This window comes from Mustelus asterias, chromosome 24 (assembly GCF_964213995.1).
Source record: "Mustelus asterias chromosome 24, sMusAst1.hap1.1, whole genome shotgun sequence".
NCBI classification, from domain to species: domain Eukaryota; kingdom Metazoa; phylum Chordata; class Chondrichthyes; order Carcharhiniformes; family Triakidae; genus Mustelus; species Mustelus asterias.
The window spans coordinates 62950464-62974003 of NC_135824.1; the positions used below are offsets into that span (position 1 = coordinate 62950464).

The 23540-nt window shown below is 46.6% G+C and overlaps 1 protein-coding gene across 3 annotated transcripts in view; it reads left to right on the forward strand.

The window, feature by feature from the left end:
* The window catches only part of LOC144511088 (estrogen-related receptor gamma-like), a 67530-nt gene that overhangs the window by 40281 nt on the left and 3709 nt on the right, over window positions 1-23540 (forward strand). For all 3 annotated transcript variants that reach the window (XM_078241066.1, XM_078241065.1, XM_078241064.1), the window contains 2 exons: window positions 3568-3729; window positions 19673-19942. In XM_078241066.1, the coding sequence (XP_078097192.1) occupies window positions 3568-3729; window positions 19673-19942 (432 nt within the window). The remainder of the gene's footprint in view (window positions 1-3567; window positions 3730-19672; window positions 19943-23540) is intronic.

Consider the following 23540-nt stretch of genomic DNA (forward strand, 5'->3'; position numbering starts at 1 on the left):
CTGCCAGCTTACTTTCATACTCTATTTTTCCCTTCTTAATCAATCCCTGTGTCCTCCTTTGCTGAATTTTAAACTGTTCCCAATCCTCAGGCCTATTGCTTTTTCTTGCCAATTTGAATGCTTCTTTCTTGAATCTGATACTATCTCTAATTTCCCTTGTAAGCCATGGTTTGGCCACAATTCCCTTAGCACTCTTGGACCAAACAGGAATAAACAACTTCTCGAGTTCACCTATTCATTCTTTAAATGCCTGCCTTTGCCTGTCTACTGCCCTTCCTTTCAGTAATGTTTCCCAGTCCATCATGGCCAATTCATGCCTCATACCATCATAGTTACCTTTACTGAGATTCAGGACCCTGGTCTCAGAATCAACTACATCACTATCCACCTTGATAAAGAATTCTACCGTATTATGGTCACTCGTCCCCAAGGGTTCTCTCACAACTAGATTGCCAACTAATCTTTTCTCATTGCACAACACCCAGTCCAGGATGTCCTGCTCCCTTGTTGGTTCCTCAATGTATTTCTCCAGAAAACCATCCCGTATGCACTCCAGAAATTCCTCCTCTATTGCACTGTGACTAATTTGACTCTCCCAATCTATATGCAGATTAAAGTCGCCCATAATCACAGATTGTTCCTTTAACACATGCATCTCTGATTTCCTGTCTAATGCTTTTCCCAACATTACCCCTACAGTTTGTGGTCTGTAAATCAGCCCCACTAATGTTTTTTGCCCCTTGTTATTTCTTAACTCCACCCATACAGGAAGTACGTGGAAAAGATTGAAAGGGTGCAGAGGAGATTTACAAGGATGTTGCCTGGATTGAGTGGCATGCCTTATGAGGATAGGCTGAGGGAGCTCGGTCTTTTCTCCTTGGAGAGACGTAGGATGAGAGGAGACCTAATAGAGGGATATAAGATGTTGAGAGGCATAGATCGGGTGGACTCTCAGAGGCTTTTTCCCAGAGTAGAAATGGCTGCTACGAGAGGACACAGGTTTAAGGTGCTGGGGGGTAGGTACAGGGGAAATGTTAGGGGGAAGTTTTTCACACAGAGGGTGGTGGGCGAGTGGAATCGGCTGCCGTCAGTGGTGGTGGAGGCAAACTCAATAGGGTCTTTTAAGAGACTCCTGGATGAGTACATGGGACTTAATAGGATGGAGGGTTATAGGTAGGCCTAGAAGGTAGGGATATGTTCGGCACAACTTGTGGGGCCGAAGGGCCTGTTTGTGCTGTAGTTTTTCTATATTTCTATGTTTCTATACAGATTCCACATCATCTATGCTCATATTTTTCTATATCTAGAATGTATTCAAGAGGCGGCTGGATATAGCACTTGGGGTGAATGGGATCAAAGATTATGGGGAGAAAGCAGGATTAGGCTATTGAGTTGGATGATCAGCCATGATTGTGATGAATGGGGGAGCAGGCTCGAAGGGCCAAATGGCCTCCTCCTGCTCCTATCTTCTATGTTTCTATGTTTCCTCAATATCGTATCAATATCATCTCTAATCAACAAAGCAACTCCACCACCATTTCCTTTCTGTCTGTCCTTCCTAAACACTGAATAGCCTCAATCTTTAGTTCCCATCCTTGCTCACCTTAGAGCCACGTCTCCATAATGCTAACTATATCACACCCCTTTACATCTATCTGTGCAACTAATTCATCCATTTTGTTTCGAATGCTCCGAGCATTAAGGTACAAAGCCTTAAGGTGGCACTTTTAACGTTTCTTTTCCCTTTCCTACTATTTTTTACTCAGTCCTTATCTGACTCTGGCCCTTGATTTCTCTGCCTATCACTTTCCTTATTCTCCTTACTATCTTTGCCTCTTGTTCTTAATTCCCCCTGCTCTGAATCCTTACAAAGGTTCCCATCCTCTTGCCATATTAGTTTAAACCCTCCCCAACCGCTTCAGTAAGTACCCCCACACCACCCCTCCCCCAAGGACATCAGTCCCAGTCCTGCCCAGGTGTAACCCGTCCAGTTTGTACAGGTCCCTCCTCCCCCAGAACCGGTCCCAATGCCCCAGGAATCTGAAACCCTCCCCCTGATGCCATCTTTTCAGCCACGTATTCATCCTCTGTGTCCTGCTGTTTCTACTCTGACTAACACGTTGCACCGGTACTAATCCTGAGATCACTACCTTTGAGGTCCTACTTTTCAGCTTGCTTCATCACTCCTTATATTCTTTTTTGAAATTACCTATGTCATTTATGCCAACGTGTCCTACAATGACTGACTGTTCGCCCTCCCCCTTCAGAATGCCCTGTAGCCACTGTGAAACATTCTTGACCCTAGCACTAGGGAGGCAACATACCAACCTGGAGTCCTGTTTGCGGCCACAGAAACACCTGTCTATTCCCCTTACAATTGAATCCCCTATAACTATTGCACTGGCACACTTTTACCCCTCCCCTCTGCAGCAGAACCAACCGTGGTGCAACGAGTTTGGCTGCTGCTGCTTTCCCCAGAGAGGTCATTCCCCTCAACAGTATCCACAGCGGTATATCTGTTCTGCAGGGGAATGGCCACAGGAGATTCCTGCACTGCCTGCCTATCTCTCTTGCTCTGTCTGGTGGTCACCCATTCCCTTCCTGCCTGTGGAGTCTGAGCCTGCGGTGTGACCACCTCTCTATATGTGCTGTCCACGATACTCTCTGACTCACGGATGCTCCACAGTGTATCCAGCCGCCGCTCCAGCTCTGAAACTCGAGCTTCCAGGAGCTGCAGCTGGAAATATTTCCTGCACACATGCTGGCCCCGGGCACTGGAAACGTTCCCGGCCTCCCATGTGGAGCAAGAGGAGCAAACCCTGGCTTGGAGTTCTCCTGTCATGTCTTAGCCCTTTAAATTAAAGTTTTAAAAGATGATTTGTTTCAGATTATATCCAATTCTCGAGGGCCTTTCTTCCCTGCTCCTCCTTACTGCTGAATATAACCTTTACAAACTCTAAACCACAGAAATTACCTCGGAGACTACAAGTGATAGAATGATTAAATACTTACCCGACCTTTCTACTTACCAATCTGCTCTTTCCCTTGTGTCCTCTACTACTGCAGCAGGGCAAGACAACACCTGGGATTTAAAAGGTAGAAAGCTAGGAGAAAAAGCAGAAATAATCTCCTCCCCCTCAGCTCCAAGTTCTCAATAGCCTTACGCCTCACTCTGGCCGTGGTCTCACTCCCGATGTGATATCTCCCACTCCTCATGTGCGTGTGTGAAGGGAACTGAATTGATGCATCTGGGCAAATGGTTCATTTATGAGGAGACGTAAGGTAAAGGGGAGAGGGTAAGTAAGGTGGACCAATGGGGAGAGAGGGTCTGAACATTGTGAGGGTTAGAGTCTGTTGAGGTTCGCAAGGTCAAGCATCAGAGGACAGTGAGTGTCAGAGGGCAGCGAGGGTCGGAGGATGGTGAGAGTCAGAGGGCATTGAAGATCAAAGGGCAGTGAGGATAATCCCATGGATTATGATCTTTGATTGGTAGCTGACTGAGCCAATAAATATCCATCAATCAGATGGAATTAGCTCAGCATTTCAAAACTTGACTTTTTCTTCCAGGGAATCAAATTGTCTCCCATCTCCTATTGGTGGAACCAGACAAGATCTTCGCCATGGCTGATCCGACTACCCCTGAGAGTGATGTCAAAGTCCTCACCACACTCTGTGACCTGGCAGACAGAGAACTGGTCGTTCTCATTAGCTGGGCTAAACACATCCCAGGTACTAAACACTGTGTGTGTGAGTGTGTGTGAGTGAATGTGTGTGTGTGTGTGAGTGTGTGTGTGTGTGAATGTGTGAGTGTGTGTGTGTGTGTGAATGTGTGAGCGTGTGTGAATGTGTGAGCGTGCGTGTGTGTGTGTGTGAGTGTGTGTGTGTGAATGTGTGTGTGTGTGTGTGAATGTGAGTGTGTGAATGTGAGCGTGTGTGTGAATGTGAGTGTGTGTGTGTGTGAATGTGTGAGCATGAGTGTGTTTATGTGTGTGTGAGTGTGTGTGTGTGAATGTATGTGTGTATGAATGTGTGAGTGTGTGTGTGTGAATGTGTGTGCATGTATGAATGTGTGAACGTGTGTGTGTGAGTGTGTGTGTATGTGTGAGTGAATGTGTGTGTGTGTGTGTGTGTCTGTGGGTGTGTGTGTGTGAGTTTTATCTGGGTGCCTGTGTGTGATATTCCAGAGGGAATTAAACAAAGTGATAAGTTAGACTGTGAAATATAATCAATTGCCCACCCGAAATCACCGATAAATTATTACCATCAGAAAGATGTTTCTCCACAGTCACTACACAAATATTGAAGGACTGTACGGAATCAGTTCAAAGCCTGGGGTGTTTGACAATGGAATTAGCACAAACTGGCTTTTTGCAGATCTGTTTTCAGGATGTGAGCTTGCCTGGCTAAACCAGTATTTACCACCCACCTCTGAAAGTGCTGGATAATCACCTTCCTGAACCACTGCAGTCTATCTGCTGTAGGTACACCCACAGTGCTGTTAGGAAGAGAGTTCCAGGGTTTTAACCCAGTGACAATGAAGGATCGATGATATAGTGTCAGTTTGGGATGCTGAGTGGCTTGGAGAGGAACCTCCAGATGGTGGTGTTTCCAGATATCTGCTGCCCTTGTCCTTCTAGATGGTAAAGGTTGCAAGTTTTGCTGATGCTGTCTAAGGAACCTTAGTGAGTTGCTGCAGTGCATCCTGTAGATAGTACACATGGCGGCCACTGTGCGTCGGTGGTGCAGAGAATGGATGTTGAAGGTGGTGGATGGGGTGCCAATCAAGCGGGGCTGCTTTGTCCTGGATGGTGTCGAGCTTCTTGAGTGTTGTTGGAGCCGCACCCATCCAGGCAAGTGGGGAGTATTCCATCACACTCTTGATTTGTGCCTTGTAGATTGTGGACAGGATTTGGGGAGTCAGGAAGTGAGTTACTCGCCGCAGGATTCCAAACCTTGGATCTGCTCTTGACACTAGAAGCAGGACTAGGCCATTTGGCGCCATTAGTCTTGATCGTGGATGATCATCAAATTTAATATCCTGATTTCCCCCTTTCCCCCATATCCCAATTCCCCCTTCCCCCCATATCCCGATTTCCCCCTTCCCCCATATCCCGATTTCTCCCTTCCCCCCATATCCCGATTCCCCTTCCCCCCATATCCCGATTCCCCTTCCCCCATATCCTGATTCCCCCTTCCCCCCATATCCCGATTCTCCCTTCCCCCATATCCCGATTCCCCCTTCCCCCATATCCCGATTCCCCCTTCCCCCATATCCCGATTCCCCCTTCCCCCCCATATGCCGATTCCCCCTTCCCCCCCATATCCCGATTCCCCCTTACCCCCATATCCTGATTCCCCTTCCCCCCATATCCCGATTCCCCTTCCCCCATATCCCGATTCCCCCTTCCCCCCATATCCCGATTCCCCTTCCCCCCATATCCAGATTCCCCTTCCCCCATATCCCGATTCCCCCTTCCCCCCATATCCCGATTCCCCTTCCCCCCCATATCCCGATTCCCCCTTCCCCCATATCCCGATTCCCCCTTCCCCCATATCCCGATTCCCCCTTCCCCCCATATCCCGATTTCCCCCTTCCCCCCATATCCCGATTTCCCCCTTCCCCCATATCCCGATTCCCCCTTCCCCCATATCCCGATTCCCCTTCCCCCATATCCCGATTCCCCCTTCCCCCCATATCCCGATTTCCCCCTTCCCCCCATATCCCGATTTCCCCCTTCCGCCCATATCCCGATTCCCCTTCCCCCATATCCCGATTCCCCCTTCCCCCCATATCCCGATTCCCCCTTCTCCCCATATCCCGATTCCCCCTTCCCCCATATCCCGATTTCCCCTTCCCCCCATATCCCGATTCCCCCTTCCCCCATATCCCGATTCCCCCTTCCCCCCATATCCCGATTCCCCCTTCCCCCATATCCCGATTCCCCCTTCCCCCCATATCCCGATTCCCCCTTACCCCATATCCCGATTCCCCCTTCCCCCATATCCCGATTCCCCCTTCCCCCCATATCCCGATTCCCCCTTCCCCCCCATATCCCGATTCCCCCTTCCCCCCATATCCTGATTCCCCTTCCCCCATATCCTGATTCCCCTTCCCCATATCCCGATTTCCCCCTTCCCCCATATCCCGATTCCCCCTTCCCCCCATATCCCGATTTCCCCTTCCCCCCATATCCCGATTTCCTCTTCCCCCATATCCCTCGATCCCTTTAGCCCCAAGAGCTATATCTAATTCCTTCTTGAAATCACACAATGTTTTGGCCTCAGCTACTTTCTGTGGGCGTGAATTCCACACATTCACCACCCTCTGGGTGAAGAAATTTCTCCTCATCTCAGTCCTAAAAGGTTTACTCCTTATCCTCAAACTATGACCCTTAGTTCTGGACTCCCCCACCATTGGGAACATTCTTTCTGAATCTACCCTGTCTAACCCTGTTGGAATTTTAGTCAGTGTTTATATGGCTGGGTCCAGTTCAGTTTCTGGTCAATGGTGACCCGCAGGGTGTTGAGAGTGGGGGAATCAGTGATGGCAATGCCAGAGATTGTCAAGTGGAGATATTCCTATTCCCTGAGTAGTGTTCTTCACATATTAGTGCCGTACGTAGATCTTTAACAGCTAAAATATTCAAAATGGTCTTTTTGATTTCCTTTTCTGGTTCTGTTGAAACATTTCTTGTCATTCTGACAGCGCTGACTCTAAACCAACTTTGCAATAATTTCCCCCGTTAAACTCCATTCAGACGGTGAATGTTGGCAGGATATTCAACCATAGGGGCATCACAAATCAACCTGATTCTCACCCAGTATTCACTCAGGAAGTAACTCTTTAACTCTCACCCTGGTTCACCCCTCATCAAGCCCCCAGACTTCCTCACTGTCTCTTCAACCCTCACATCCTCCTCATCCTTTACCTCCTGCATCTGTGTGAGTGTGTGTGTAAGTGTGTGAGTGTGCGTGTGTGTAAGTGTGTAAGTGTGTGAGTGTGCGTGTGTGTAAGTGTGTGAATGTGTGTGTGTGTGTGTAAGAGTGTGTGTCTGTGAGTGTCTGTGTGTGTGTGAGTGTGTGTGTGTGAACGTGTGTGAGTGTCTGTGTGTGTGAGTGTGAGTGTGTGTGTGTGTGTGTGTGTGTGTGTGTGTGTGTGAGAGAGAGAGAGAGAGAGAGAGTGTGTGTGAACAAAGAACAAAGAAAATTACAGCACAGGAACAGGTGCTTCGGCCCTCCAAGCCTGCACCGGCCATACTGCCCGAGGGACCCTATCCCTCGATTCCCATCCTATTCATGTACTTGTCAAGACGCCCCTTAAAACTTCCACTACCTCCCCCAGCAACGAGTTGCAGGCACCCACTACTCTCTGTGTAAAAAATCTGTCTGATACATCTCCTTTAAACCTTGCCCCTCATACCTTAAACCTGTGCCCCCTAATAATTGACTCTTCCACCCTGGGAAAAAGCTTCTGACTATCCACTCTGTCCATGCCTCTCATAATCTTGTAGACTTCTATCAGGTCTCCCCTCAACCTCCGTCGCTCCAGTGAGAACAAACCAAGTTTCTCCAACCTCTCCTCATAGCTAATGCCCTCCATGCCAGGCAACATCCTGGTAAATCTTTTCTGTACCCTCTCCAAAGCCTCCACATCCTTCTGGTAGTGTGGCGACCAGAATTGAACACTATATTCCAAGTGCGGCCTAACTCAGGGTCTATAAAGCTGCAACATGACTTGCCAATTTTTAAACTCAATTCCCCGGCCAATGAAGGCAAGCCGTATGCCTTCTTGACTACCTTCTCCACCTGCATTGCCACTTTCAGTGACCTGTGTACCTGTACACCCAGATCCCTTTGCCTGTCAATACTCTTAAGGGTTCTGCCATTTACTGTATATTTCCTATCTGTATTAGACCTTCCAAAATGCAATACCTCACATTTTTCCGGATTAAACTCCATCTGCCATCTCTCCGCCCAAGTTTTCAACTGATCTATATCCTGCTGTATCCTCTGATGGTCCTCATCGCTATCCACAAATCCACCAACCTTTGTGTCATCCGCAAACTCACTAATCAATCCAGTTACATTTTCCTCCAAATCATTTGAGTTTGTGTCTTTATATGTCCTGTTTGTGAACTGAAATCCCACTCACCTGACGAAGGAGCAGGCGAGCGCTCCGAAAGCTAGTGGCTTTTGCTACCAAATAAACCTGTTGGACTTTAACACCACTTTTCACAGCCTTCCATTCAGAAACACACCCTTCCACTGCTACCCTCTGTCTTCTTTGACCGATGTGGAGATGCCGGCGTTGGACTGGGGTGAACACAGTAAGAGTTTTAACAACACCAGGTTAAAGTCCAACAGGTTTATTTGGTAGCAAATACCATTAGCTTTCGCAGCGCTGCTCCTTCGTCAGATGGAGTGGAAATGTGTTCTCAAACAGGGCACAGAGACACAAAATCAAGTTACAGAATACTGATTAGAATGTGAATCCCTACAGCCAACCAGGTCTTAAAGATACAGACAATGTGGGACAATGTGGGTGCCGTCGCCTCCACCCACAGTGTCTGTACCTTTAAGATCTGGTTGGCTGTAGGGATTCGCATTCTAATCAGAATTCTGTAACTTGATTTTGTGTCTCTGTGCCCTGTTTGAGAGCACATTTCCACTCCATCTGACGAAGGAGCAGCACTCCGAAAGCTAATGGTATTTGCTACCAAATAAACCTGTTGGACTTTAACCTGGTGTTGTTAAAACTCTTACTGTGTTCTTTGACCGAGCCATTTTTGTATTCACCTTGCCAGCTCACCTCTGATCCCATGCGACTTCACCTTCTGCACCAGTCTGCCATGATGGACCTTGTCAAAGGCCTTACTGAAGTCCATGTAGACAACATCCACTGCCCTACCCTCATCAATATCTTCACCACTTCCTTGAAAAACTCGATCATGTTCATGAGACACGACCTCCCCTTCACAAAACCATGTTGCCTCTCACTAATACGTCCACTTATTTCCAAATGGGAATAAATCCTGTCTCGAAGAATCTTCTCCAATAATTTCCCTACCACTGATGTAAGGCTCATCGGCCTGTAATTACCTGGATTATTCTTGCTACCCTTCTTAAACAAAGGAACAACATTGGCTATTTTCCAATCCTCTGGGATCTCCCCTGTAGTCAGTGAGGGTACAAAGATTTCTCTCAAGGCCCCAGCAATTTCCTCCCTTGCCTCTCTCAGTATTCTGGGGTATATCCCATCAGGCCCTGGGGACTTGTCTACCTTAATGTTTCTCAAGAACCCCAATACCTCCTCCTGTGTGTGTGAGTGTGAGTGTATGTGTGTGTGTGTGTGAGTGAGTGTGTGAGTGTGTGTGTGTGAGTGTGTTTTTCTGTGTGTCTGTGAGTGTGTGTGTGTGTGTGTTTGTATGTGAGTGTGTGTGTGAGTATAAGTGTGCATTCACACCTTGAGTCCAGGGAGATTAAAGCTTTGACTTCAGAAACATTGATGCTTTTGAAGGATCTTACTCCCTGACAGAGTTTGTCTCCGATCTCCCCCCCCCAATCGATCTGCTGATCACTATCTGTTAATTAATGTTTTCTAAACCCTGTTTTGTATTAATCAGCTAAAAAACAATGAAAGTAAGAGTCAGTTAGGAGCCAGAGACAGAGGTATCATCCAGATAGAAATCACCAATAACAAGTGATGGAACTGATCTGCATCATTCAATATCCTCCTTACAGGATTGTGCCGAGCTGTTGCTAAAGGGTGCAGCTGGAATCAGAGCTGTCATCTGGAGGTCAGTTTGACTTGTCTGTGGCTGCCAATGCTTCTCACCAGCTGAGAAATGCTGATGCTGGCATTTTCACCCTCACAGCTGGTGTCTTGTTGAGTTTCTCCACATTAAATGGTGAAAGTTAAGGAGGTTCTTGCGATATGGAAGCATCTTATACCCAAATTGTCAATCAGTTTTCATCTTCAGAGAAATTATACATTGGAACTCAGGTTACTCCTCTCTCAGTCCCATTCCTCCTCCCTCACTCCAGCCATTCTCAGTCCCACCTCCATCTTTCCCCACTCCTGTCCTTTAACTTTGTCTCAGCGGACTCTTTGTCCCAACCCTCCCCCACCTCCACTCTTTGACTCCCCCACAACCACCCACCAACCTGTAGGCGTAGTCGGTAGGCCACCAAATAATGACATTATGGTGGGGCGAGAAATAAACAAAGAAGTAACTGATGCATGTAAAAATGGGACAGCAATTATCATGGGAGATTTTAATCTACATATCAATTGGTCAAACCAGGTCGGTCAAGGCAGCCATGAGGAGGAGTTCATAGAATGTATCTGCGATAGCTTCCTTGAACAGTATGTAATGGAACCGACGAGGGAGCAAGCTATCCTAGATCTGGTCCTGTTTAATGAGACGGGAATAATTAATGATCTTGCAGTTAGGGATCCTCTTGGAAGAAGCGATCACAGTATGGTTGAATTTAAAATACAGATGGAGCATGAGAAGGTAAAATCCAATACCAGTGTCTTGTGCTGAAACAAAGGAGACTACAAAAGGATGGGGGAGGAGTTGGCTAAGATAGACTGGGAGCAAAAACTTTATGGTGGGACAATTGAGGAACAGTGGAGGACTTTCAAAGCGATCTTTCACAGTGCTCAGCAAAACTATATACCAGTGATAAGGAAGGACTGTAGAAAAAGAGATAATCAGCCATGGATATCTAAGGAAATAAAGGAGGGTATCAAATTGAAAGAAAATGCATCCAAAGTGGCAAAGATTAGTGGGAACCTAGAGGATTGGGAAATCTTTAAAGGTCAGCAGAAAGCCATGAAAAAAGCTATAAAGAAAAGTAAGATGGATTATGAGAGTAAACTAGCTCAGAATATAAAAACAGATAGCAAAAGTTTCTACAAATATATAAAACGAAAAAGAGTGGCTAAAGTAAACATTGGTCCTTTAGAGGGCGAGAAGGGGGATGTAATAACTGGAAATGAGAAAATGGCTGAGGCATTGAACAGGTATTTTGTGTTGGTCTTCACAGTGGAAGACACAAATAACATGCCAAAAATTGATGACAAGAAGGCTATGGCAGGTGAGAACCCAGAAACTATCATTATCACGAAAGAGGTAGTGTTGGGCAAGTTAATGGGGCTAAAGGTAGACAAGTCTCTTGGCCCTGATGGAATGCATCCCAGGGCGCTAAAAGAGATGGCGGGAGAAATAGCAAATGCACTGGTGGTAATTTACCAAAATTTGATGGACTCTGGGGTGGTTCCCGCAGATTGGAAAACAGCAAATGTGATGCCACTGTTTAAAAAAGGAGGTAGACAAAAGACAGGTAACTATAGGCCGGTTAGCTTAACTTCTGTAGTAGGGAAAATGCTTGAATCTATTATCAAGGAAGAAATAGCAAGACAACTGGATATAAATTGTCCCATTGGTAAGACGCAGCATGGGTTCATGAAGGGCAGGTCATATTTGACTAACTTGGTGGAATTCTTTGAGAACATTACATGTGCAGTGGACAATGGGGAACCTGTGGATGTGGTGTATCTGGATTTCCAGAAGGCATTTGACAAGGTGCCGCACCAAGGACTGCTACATAAGATAAAGGTACACGGTGTTATGGGTAATGTATTAGCGTGGATAGAGGATTGGTTAATTAACAGCAAGCAAAGAGTGGGGATAAATGGGTGATTTTCTGGTTGGCGATCAGGGACTAGTGGTGTGCCTCAGGGATCAGTGTTTGGACCGCAATTGTTTACGATTTACATAGGAGATTTGGAGTTGGGAACCAAGTGTAGTGTGTCAAAATTCGTAGATGACACTGGGAAATGAACCGGGCCAAGTGTTAGATTTGGTTGTGGGAGAGAACTTTGGAGATAGTGACCACAATTCGGTGTCTTTTGTTATTGCAATGGAGAGGGATAGGGCCGGACGGCAGGGCAAGGCTTACAATTGGGGGAGAGGTCATTATGATGCGATTAGGCAAGAATTAGGGGGCATAAGATGGGAACAGAAACTGTCAGGGAAAGGCACTGATGAAAAGTGGAACTTTTTCAAGGAACAAATACTGGGTGTCCTTGATAGGTATGTCCCTGTCAGGCAGGGAGGAAATGGCCGAGTGAGGGAACCGTGGTTCACAAAAGAGGTGGAATGTCTTGTGAAAAGGAAGAGGGAAGCTTATGTAGGGATGAGGAAACAAGGTTCAAATGGCTCGATTGAGGGTTACAAGTTAGCAAGGAATGAGCTGAAAAAGGGGCTGAGGAGAGCTAGGAGGGGACATGAGAAGTCCTTGGCGGGTCGGATCAAGGAAAACCCCAAGGCTTTTTACTCTTATGTGAGGAATAAAAGAATGACCAGGGTGAGGTTAGGGCCGGTCAAGGACAGTGGTGGGAAGTTGTGTATGGAATCAGTAGAGATAGGCGAGGTGATGAATGAATACTTTTCTTCAGTGTTCACCAAGGAGAGGGGCCATGTTTTTCAGGAAGAGAAGGTGTTACAGGCTAATAGGCTGGAGGAAATAGATGTTCGGAGGGAGGATGTATTGGCAGTTTTGAATAAACTGAAGGTCGATAAGTCCCCTGGGCCTGATGAAATGTATCCTAGGATTCTTTGGGAGGCGAGGGATGAGATTGCAGAGCCTTTGGCTTTGATCTTTGGGTCCTCGCTGTCCACGGGGATGGTGCCAGAGGACTGGAGAATGGCGAATGTTGTTCCTCTGTTTAAGAAAGGGAATAGAAATGACCCTGGTAATTATAGACCGGTTAGTCTGACTTCGGTGGTTGGTAAATTGATAGAAAAGGTCCTTAGGGATGGGATTTACGACCATTTAGAAAGATGCGGATTAATCCGGGATAGTCAGCACGGATTTGTGAAGGGCAAATCGTGCCTCACAAATTTGATAGAATTTTTTGAGGAGGTAACTAGGTGTGTTGATGAAGGTAGGGCGGTTGATGTCATATACATGGATTTTAGTAAGGCGTTTGATAAGGTCCCCCATGGTCGGCTTATGATGAAAGTAAGGAGGTGTGGGATAGAGGGAAAGTTGGCCGATTGGATAGGTAACTGGCTATCTGATCGAAGACAGAGGGTGGTGGTGGATGGAAAATTTTCGGACTGGAGGCAGGTTGCTAGCGGAGTGCCGCAGGGATCGGTGCTTGGTCCTCTGCTCTTTGTGATTTTTATTAATGACTTAGAGGAGGGGGCTGAAGGGTGGATCAGTAAATTTGCTGATGACACCAAGATTGGTGGAGTAGTGGATGAGGTGGAGGGCTGTTGTAGGCTGCAAAGAGACATAGATAGGATGCAAAGCTGGGCTGAAAAATGGCAAATGGAGTTTAACCCTGATAAATGTGAGGTGATTCATTTTGGTAGGACTAATTTAAATGTGGATTACAGGGTCAAAGGTAGGGTTCTGAAGACTGTGGAGGAACAGAGAAATCTTGGGGTCCATAGCCACAGATCTCTAAAGGTTGCCACTCAAGTGGATAGAGCTGTGAAGAAGGCATATAGTGTGTTAGCTTTTATTAACAGGGGGTTGGAGTTTAAGAGCCGTGGGGTTATGCTGCAACTGTACAGTACCTTGGTGAGACCGCATTTGGAATATTGCGTGCAGTTCTGGTCACCTCACTATAAGAAGGATGTGGAAGCGCTGGAAAGAGTGCAGAGGAGATTTACCAGGATGCTGCCTGGTTTGGAGTGTCGGTCTTATGAGGAAAGGTTGAGGGAGCTGGGGCTGTTCTCTCTGGAGCGGAGGAGATTGAGGGGAGACTTAATAGAGGTTTATAAAATGATGAAGGGGATAGATCGAGTGAACGTTCAAAGACTATTTCCTCGGGTGGATGGAGCTATTACAAGGGGGCATAACTATAGGGTTCATGGTGGGAGATATAGGAAGGATATCAGAGGTAGGTTCTTCACGCAGAGAGTGGTTGGGGTGTGGAATGGACTGCCTGCAGTGATAGTGGAGTCAGACACTTTAGGAACATTTAAGCGGTTATTGGATAGGCACATGGAGCACACCAGGATGGTAGGGAGTGGGATAGCTTGATCTTGGTTTCAGATGAAGGTCGGCACAACATCGTGGGCCGAAGGGCCTGTTCTGTGCTGTAATGTTCTATGTTCTATGTTCTAAGATGGGTGGAAGAGCAAAGTGTGCAGAGGACGCTGAAAGTCTGCAAAGGGACATAGATAGTCTAAGTGAGTGGGCGAGGATCTGGCAGATGGAGTACAATGTTGGTAAATGTGAGGTCATCCATTTTTGTCGGAATAACAGCAAAATGGACTATTATTTAAATGGTAAAAAATTGCAACATGCTGCTGTGCAGAGGGACCTGGGTGTCCTTGTGCAGGAATCTCAAGGAGTTGGTTTGCAGGTGCAGCAGGTAATTAAGAAGGCAAATGGAATTTTGTCCTTCATTGCTAGAGGGATGGAGTTTAAAAACAGCGAGGTTATGTTGCAGCTGTATCAGGTGCTGGTGAGGCCACACCTGGAGTTTTGGTCTCCTTACTTGAGAAAGGATTTACTGGCACTGGAGGGGGTGCAGCAGAGATTCACTAGGTTGATTCCGATTTGATTCCGGAGTTGAGAGGGTTGGCTTATGAGGAGAGACTGAGTAGACTGGGGCTATACTCATTGGAATTCAGTAGAATGAGGGGAGATCTTATAGAAACATATAAGATTATGAAGGGAACAGATAAGATAGAAGCAGCGAAGTTGTTTCCACTGGCGGGCGAAACTAGAACTAGGGGGCATGGCCTCAAAATAAGGGGAAGCAGATGTAGGACTGAGTTGAGGAGGAACTTCTTCACCCTAATGCTAAATGTTAAAACCAAAGGGTTGTGTATCTGTGGAATTCCCCGCCCAGTGAAGCAGTTGAGGCTACCTCAATGAATGTTTTTAAGGCAAGGATAGATACATTTTTAACAGTAAAGGAATTAAGGGTTATGGTGAGCGAGCGGGTAAGTGGAGCTGAGTCCATGAAAAGATCAGCTATGATCTTATTGAATGGCGGAGCAGGCTCGAGGGGCCAGATGGCCTCCTCCTGCTCCTAGTTCTTATGTTCTAACCCGTGTCTTGCATGTCCCACCCTCAACCACCCAAACCCACCCCCCTCCCCCCTCCCACTCACACACATTGACTGTCCCCCCGCTGTCACATCGACAAGATGGGATTTACACGCTGGAATGTGACAAGAAACACCATCAGCGAGGAGTTTGCGGTGAGGCGATTCGTTTTTGAAATTCAAGGAAGACAGATCCACAGATAAGAAAGGCATGGTTTCAGCTCAATGTTGGCTACAGAGGAGGCAATGTAAAGGCAGTGAGGGGAAAAGTGGAAGGTAGTGAAACCAAAGACAAAAATCAAAAAGGGCCACAGTACAAAGTACAGAGACTATGGAGAACTCAGTGAATGGATCCAGTAAGGCTAAGAGAAATAAAACACAGGGAGAGTGTACAAAATATGACAACACAGATGATCTGAGGTGTGTTTGCTTTAACGCAAGGAGTATGACAGGTAAGGCGGATGAACTTGAAGCTTGGATTACTACAGGAACTATGATGTTGCGGCAATTACAGAGACTTGGATGGAAGAAGGACAGGACTGGCAGCTTAGCATTCCAGGATTTAGATGTTTCAGGCGAGTTAGAGAGGGTGACAAAAGAGGTTGGGGTGTTGCTTTGTTGATTAAGGAGAATGTCACAGCTATACAGAGGGAGGACACCTTGGTGGGATCATGCAGTGAGGCCATTGGGTTAAACTCAGGAACAGGAGCGGTGCAACCACACTGTTGGGGTTGTACTGCAGACCTCCCAACAGCCAGCATGAAGTGGAGGAACTGATATGTCAGCAGATTGTGAGAAGGTGTAAAAACAACAGGGTTGTTGTGATGGGTGATTTTAACTTCCCCAACATAGACTGGGATTCCTTTAGTGCCAGGGTTTTGGACGGGGCAGAGTTTGTTCAGTGTGTCCAAGAGTGCTTCTTGAGACAATATGTAGAAAGTCCAACTCAGGAAGGGGCTATATTAGACCTGGTTCTCGGAAACGAGCCCGGACAGGTGATTGATGTCTCAGTGGGGAACCATGTTGGGAACAGGGATCACAATTCTATAAGTTTCAAGATACTTGTAGAAAAGGATAGAAGTAGTCCCAGAGTGAAAGTACTAAACTGGGGGAAGGCTAACTTCAACAGTATTAGGCAGGAGCTCGGGAATGTAGACTGAGGGCGGCTGTTTGAGGATAAATCCACATCCGATATGCGGGAGTCTTTTAAAAGTCTGTTGTTAACAATTCAGAACAAGTAACTCCCTGGAAAAATGGAGGATAAAGATGGCAAGATTCAGAAATCCTGGATGGCACGAGAGATTGTGAGCTTAGTGAAAAAGAAGAAGGAGGCATACATAAATTTCTGGAAATTGAAAATGGATAAGGCTCATGAGGAATACAAAGATAGCAGGAAAGAGCTTAAACATGGACTTAGGGCAAAAAGCTGCCATGAAATGTCCTTGGCAGACAGGATTAAGGAGAATCTCATGGCTTTTTATGCATATACAAAGAGGAAAAGGGTAGCTAAGGAAAGGATGGGTCCACTCAAGGACAGTGGAGGGAATTTGTGTGTGGAGCCAGATGAGGTGGGTGAGGTCCTTAACGAGTATTTTGCATCAGTATTCACAAAGGAGAAGGATGTGGTGGGTGGTGAGTGTAGAAAGGAGGATGTTGACATTCTAGGACATGTTGAGATAAAAAGGCAGGAGCTTTGTAGGTTTTGAAAAACATTAGAAACATAGAAAAACTACAGCACAAACAGGCCCTTCAGCCCCACAAGTTGTGCCGAACATATCCCTCCTTCTAGGCCTACCTATAACCCTCCATCCTATTAAGTCCCATATACTCATCCAGGAGTCTCTTAAAGTCCCTATTGAGTTTGCCTCCACCACCACTGATGGCAGCCGATTCCACTCGCCCACCACCCTCTGTGTGAAAAACTTCCCCCGAACATTTCCCCTGTACCTACCCCCCAGCACCTTAAACCTGTGTTCTCTCGAAGCAGCCATTTCCACTCTGGGAAAAAGCCTCTGAGAGTCCACCTGATCTATGCCTCTCAACATCTTATATACCTCTATTAGGTCTCCTCTCATCCTACGTCTCTCCAAGGAGAAAAGACCGAGCTCCCTCAGCCTATCCTCATAAGGCATGCCACTCAATCCAGGCAACATCCTTGTAAATCTCCTCTGCACCCTTTCAATCATTTCCACATCCTTTCTGTAATGAGGCGACCAGAACTGAGCACAGTACTCCAAGTGGGGTCTGACGAGTGTCTCATATAGCTGCATCATTATCCCCGGACTCCTAAACTTAATCCCTCGATTAATAAAGGCCAGCACACCATACGCCTTCTTAACCACCTCCTCCACCTGCGGGGCCGATTTTAGAGTCCTATGGACCCGGACCCCAAGGTCCTTCTGATTCTCTACAGTACTAAGAGTCTTTCCCTTAATATTGTACTCCTTCATCCCATTTGACCTGCCAAAATGGACCACTACGCATTTATCTGGGTTGAAGTCCATCTGCCACTTCTCCGCCCAGTCTTGCAGCCTATCCATGTCCCTCTGTGACTTCTGACATCCCTCCAGACTATCCACAACCCCACCAACCTTCGTGTCGTCGGCAAACTTACCAACCCATCCCTCCACTTCCTCATCCAGGTGGACAAGTCCCCAGGGCCAGACAGGGTCTATCCTAGAATACTGAGAGAGACGGGGGAAGAAATTGCTGAGGCCTTGGCCAAAATCTTTGTATCCTCTTTAGTCACGGGTGAGGTACCAGAGGATTGGCGAGTAACTAACATTGTTCCTCTGTTTAAGAAGGGCAGAAGAGACAATCTGGGAAATTACAGGTCTGTGAGCCTTACATCAGTGGTGGGGAAATTATTGGAGAAGATTCTCAGGGACAGGATGTACTCACATCTGGAAGAGAATAGGCTTATTAGCGATAGGCAGCATGGTTTTGTGAAGGGGAGGTCGTGTCTCACAAACTTGATTGAGTTCTTTGAGGAAGTGACAAGAAAAATTGACCGGGGCAGGGCAGTGGATGTTGTATACATGGACTTTGGTCAAGCCTTCGATAAGGTTCCTCATGGCAGGCTGATACAGAAGGTGAAGTCGTATGGGATCCAAGGGGAGCTGGTAAGATGGATACAAAACTGGCTTGGGCATAGAAAGCAGAGAGTAGCAGTGGGAGGGTACTTTTCTAACTGGAGGTCTGTGACAAGTGGTGTTCCACAAGGATCAGTGCTGGGGCCTCTGTTGTTTGTAATATATATAAATAATTTGGAGGAAAATGTAACTGGTCTGATTAGTAAGTTTGTAGATGATACAAAAATTGGGGAAGGAGCGGAAGGTGAGGATTGTCAGAGGATACAGCAGGATATAAATCAGCTGGAGACCTGGGCCAAAAGATGCGGGTCTACTGTAGAAGGGAAGTATACATGGTAGAGCCCTTAGAAATATTAGCATACAGAGGGATCTAGGCATGCAGATCCACGGTTCCCTGAAGGTGGTAACTCAGGTGGACAAGGTGGTCAAGAAGGCGTATGGCATGCTGGCCTTCATCGGTCAGGGCGTTGAGTATAGGAATTGGAAAATCATGTTGCAGCTGTATAAGACTTTGGTTAGGCTGCATTTGGAATATTGTGTACAATTCTGTTCGCCACACTACCGGAAGGATGTTGATGCATTGGAAAGGGTGCAGAAGAGATTTACCAGGATGTTGCCTGGTTTGGAGGATATGGACTATGAAGAAAGGTTGAACAAAGTTGGATTCTTTTCACTGGAGCGTCGGTGGATGAGGGAGGACCCGATAGAGGTTTACAAGATTATGACAGGCTTGGATAGAGTGGATACTCAGAGTCTTTTTCCCAGGGTCGAAGGGTCAATTACTCAGGGGAAAAGATTGAAAGTGAGAGGGGGAAAGTTTAAAAGAGATGTAAGGGGCAGGTTTTTCACACAGAGGGTGGTGAATGCCTGGAACACGCTGCCGGAGGAGGTGGTGGAAGCAGATTTCATAACAGCGTTCAAGAGGCATCTGGAACGATACGTGAATAGGCAGGAATAGAGGGATATGGACCACGTAGAGGGAAGAAAATATTAGATTAGAGAGGCATCTGTGTCGGCACAGACTTGGTGGGCCGAAGGGCTTGTTCCTGTTCTTTGTTCAACACAGTGCAGTAAGGTGAGGATCAGGAGGGGCAGTACGGTGGCAGAGTGGTTAGCACTGCACCCTCACAGTGCCAGGGACCCAGGTTCAATTTCCGGCTTGGGTCACTGTCTGCGGAGTCTGCATGTTCTCCCCGTGTCTGCGTGGGTTACCTCCGGGTGCTCCGGTTTCCTCCCACAGTCTGAAAGACGTGCTGGTTAGGGTGCATTGGCTGTGCTAAATTCTCCCTCGGTGTACCCGAACAGGCACCGGAGTGTGGCGATGAGGGGATTTTCACAGGAACGTCATTGCAGTGTTAATGTCAGCCTACTTGTGACATTAATAAACTTTAATTTTAATAAACTTTAGGAGGTTGAAGATGGGAGCAGATCCTCCTGAGGTGGCAGCTTCAATGCCCAGTGAACTCAGCTACCAATCTGACATTTGTCTCAATTCCCCCAGGTTTCTCCACACTGTCACTGGGAGATCAGATGGGAATCCTGCAGAGCGCCTGGATGGAAGTGCTGATCCTGGGAGTGGTGTTCCGCTCACTGCCATATGATGAAGGATTGGTCTATGCAGATGATTTAATCATGGAGCGGGAACAATGTCGGATGGTTGGATTACTTGACCTCTACTGCACACTCCTGCAACTGATCACAAAGTATCGCAAGCTTCAACTTGACAAGGAAGAGTTTGTAACACTGAAAGCCATGGCCTTGGCTAACTCAGGTACAGATCCTCATTCACCTCCCAATCTCACCGACTCTCTGGGGAATGGTAGCATTGCAGTTATGTCACTGGACGAATAATCTGGACCAATGATCTGGAGACATGACTTCAAATCTCAACATGGCAGCTGCGGAGATTTAAATTCAGTTAATTAAATAAATCTGGAATTAGGAGCTAGTATCAGGAACAGTGACCACAGCTTCTTGTAATATCTCATCTGGGTCACGAACGTCCTTTTGGAAAGGAAATTGCTCATTCTTATCTGGTGTACATGTAACTCTAGATCCAACGCAATGTGATTGTAAGACCGTAAGAAGGAGGAGCAGAGATAGGCTATTTGGCCCATCTAGCCTCCTCTGTCATTTCGTAAAATGGTGCCGAATCGAATTGTGACCTTAACTCCTGTTTCCTGTCGAATGATTGACACTCTTACCAGGTGAAAATCTATCTAACTCAGTCCTAGATATATTCAATGACCCAGCCTCCACTGCTCTTTGCAAAGACTCACAACAAAGGCTTCTTACTGTGCCCACCCCCATCCAATACCGGCATCTCCACCTGTTTGCACACTAACGACCCTGTGGAAGAAAGAGTTTCCTCTCATCTGTATCTTAAATGGGAGACCCTTCTTTCTGAAATGTGTTTGCTACTTCTACATTGTCCCACACGAGGAAACGTTCTCTCAGCATCTCCCCTCTCAACACCCTCCCCCCCACTCAGAATCTTATAACTTTCAATAAGATCACCTCTCATTCTTCCAAACTCCAGTGGGTTTAGGGCCCACCAACTCAGAAGACAAGCCCTTCATCCCAGGAATCAGCCCAGTGAACCTTCTCTGAACTGCTTCCATTCCAAGTATATCCCTCTGTCAGTAAGAAAACCAGAACTGTCCATATTCCTCCAGGTGCAACCTCATCAATGCTCTGCACAGTTTTTGGAAGACTTTCCTACTTTTATATTTCATCCCCCTTTCAGTAAAGGCTAACATTCCATGTGCTTTCCAATTACTTGCTCAATGATAACTTGTTGTGGTGATTCATATACAAGGATATCCAGATCCCTCTGACCCGCAGCATTCTGCAGTCTCCTTCCCGCCAGTTAAATAATATTCTGCTTTTCTATTCTTCCCGCCAAAGTGGACAATCTCACATTTTCCCACATGATACTGTATCCGGCAAATTTTTACGCACTCTCTTGATAATCAATCTCTATCGCTTCCTGCTTACAACTTCTTACCTATCTTTGTATATCAGTAAATTTGGCTACAATATAGTCAGTCCCTCGAAAATGGAAAGGTCGGTGGGAGACAGGGTAACATGGCAAACTGGACCAAAAGCTGGATTAATAATGGGAAACAAAGGATAATGGTCGATGGATGTCCTTGTGAATGGAAAGCTGCTTCAAGGGTTCCACATGGTTCAGTGTTGAGAACCTTACTGTTTGTGTTATATATTAACAATTTGGACGTGAACATAGTGGGTACAATCCCCCCTAAACCTCTTGCCCCTCACCTTAAACCTATGTCCCCTCATGAATGACCCTTCAACTAAGGGGAACAGCTACTCCTTATCCACTCTGTCCATGTCTCTCATAATCTTGAACACCTCGATCAGGTCGCCCCTCAGTCTTCTCTGCTCCAGAGAAAACAACCCAAGCCTATCCAACTTCCCTTCAGAACTTCAATGCTCCATCCCAGGCAGCATCCTGGTGAATCTCCTCTGCACCCCCTCCAGTGCAATCACATCCTTCCTATAATGTGGTGACCAGAACTGCACACAGTGCTCCAGCTGTGGCCTCACCAAAGTTCTATACAACTCCAACATGACTTCAAATTACTTTGACAAAGGGTCATCTGGACTCGAAACGTCAGTTCTTTTCTCTCCTTACAGATGCTGCCAGACCTGCTGAGATTTTCTGGCGTTTTCTCTTTTGGTTCCCACATGACTTGCCTGCTTTTCTAATCTATGCCTCGATTGATAAAGGCAAGTGTTCCACATGCCTTTCAGTTGTGACTGCCTCCTGAAACAAAGTGTCCAGGTAATATTCGCTCTCCCTGGAACATCGCAGTGTCCAAACCTCAGACTCCAGCTTAGCAACTCTGACAGTTCCTTGCTCTGCAGACACATGCCGCAGGTATGGTTGCTATGGATTGCACAGATGTCCACAAGCCACGATAAATTATAGCTGCAACATATCACCTGTCATGTTTTATTTTAAAATAAATAAAGTTACCATCATCCCAGATGGCCACAGGCTGACTGGCGGCAATTTAACCTGACGATCTCCGTATCTCAGGTGAGGGGCAAGGTTGAGAAGGCAGGTGCAGGTACGGGAATTGAACCCTCGTTGTTGGCATCGCTCTGCATCACAGACTAAACATCCAGCTAACTGAGCTAACCAACTCCCTAATTAGGCTCAAATTTAGAAATTCTTCAACTGGGTGGTTGACCTGTAAGTGCCCTTTGAAATATCTAGCAAGCCACTCAGTTGTTTTCAAGGCAGCTCACCACAAACTTCTCAAGGGAAATTAGGGTTAGACATAGCAACACTCTCATCCCAAACCTTAACCCTCGCCCTAACCCTGGAGCCGCTCACACTGCTACTCTTTGATTGGTTTGTGCTCTGCCCAGGGCTGCACCTAGCCTCATTGGCTGCTGATGGCTTTTCCAAAGCTACTTTCTGCAGTTTCTTTCTAAGTATTTTTTTTGTCATTGCCTGAGGGCCCTAGAAGGAAATTCTAATCCGGCTGCAATAGGAATGAAATCAGGGCTTTGGCATTCTTCTGAACCAAATACTAGCCATTCAGTCAGCTGAGCTAACCAGCCATTCACATTGGGAGTGAAAACCAACGACCAGTATTGGCCCTATTGTATGTACGGAGATTGTAACAGAGAGAGTGTTATAGCTGAGAGTCTTATACTAAGGGACAGTGTGTGTGTGAGCGGTTCCCCACGGTAGCTATTGCAGAAGATACGGAGGCATGGGTTTGAGGGTGATTTAGCAGTTTGGATCAGAAATTGGCTAGCTGTAAGAAGACAGAGGGTGGTGCTTGATGAGAAATATTCATCCTGGAGTTCAGTTACTAGTGGTGTACCGCAAGGCTCTGTTTTGGGGCCACTGCTGTTTGTCATTTTTATAAATGACCTGGATGAGGGCGTAGAAGGATGGGTTAGTAAATTTGTGGATGACACTAAAGTCGGTGGAGTTGTGGACAGTGCGGAAGGATGTTGCAGGTTACAGAGGGACATAGATAAGCTGCAGTGCAGGGCTGAGAGGTGGCAAATGGAGTTTAATGTGGAAAAGTGTGAGGTGATTCACTTTGGAAGGAGTAACAGGAATACAGAGTACTGGGTTAATGGTAAGATACTTGGTAGTGTGGATGCGCAGAGAGATCTCAGTGTCCATGTGCATAGATCCCTGAAAGTTGGCACCCAGGTAGATAGGTTTGTTAAGAAGGCGCACGGTGTGTTAGCTTTTATTGGTAGAGGGATTGAGTTTCAGAGCAATGAGGTCATGTTGCAGCTGTACAAAACTCTGGTGCGGCCGCACTTGGAGTATTGCGTACAGCTCTGGTCGCCGCATTATAGGAAGGATGTGG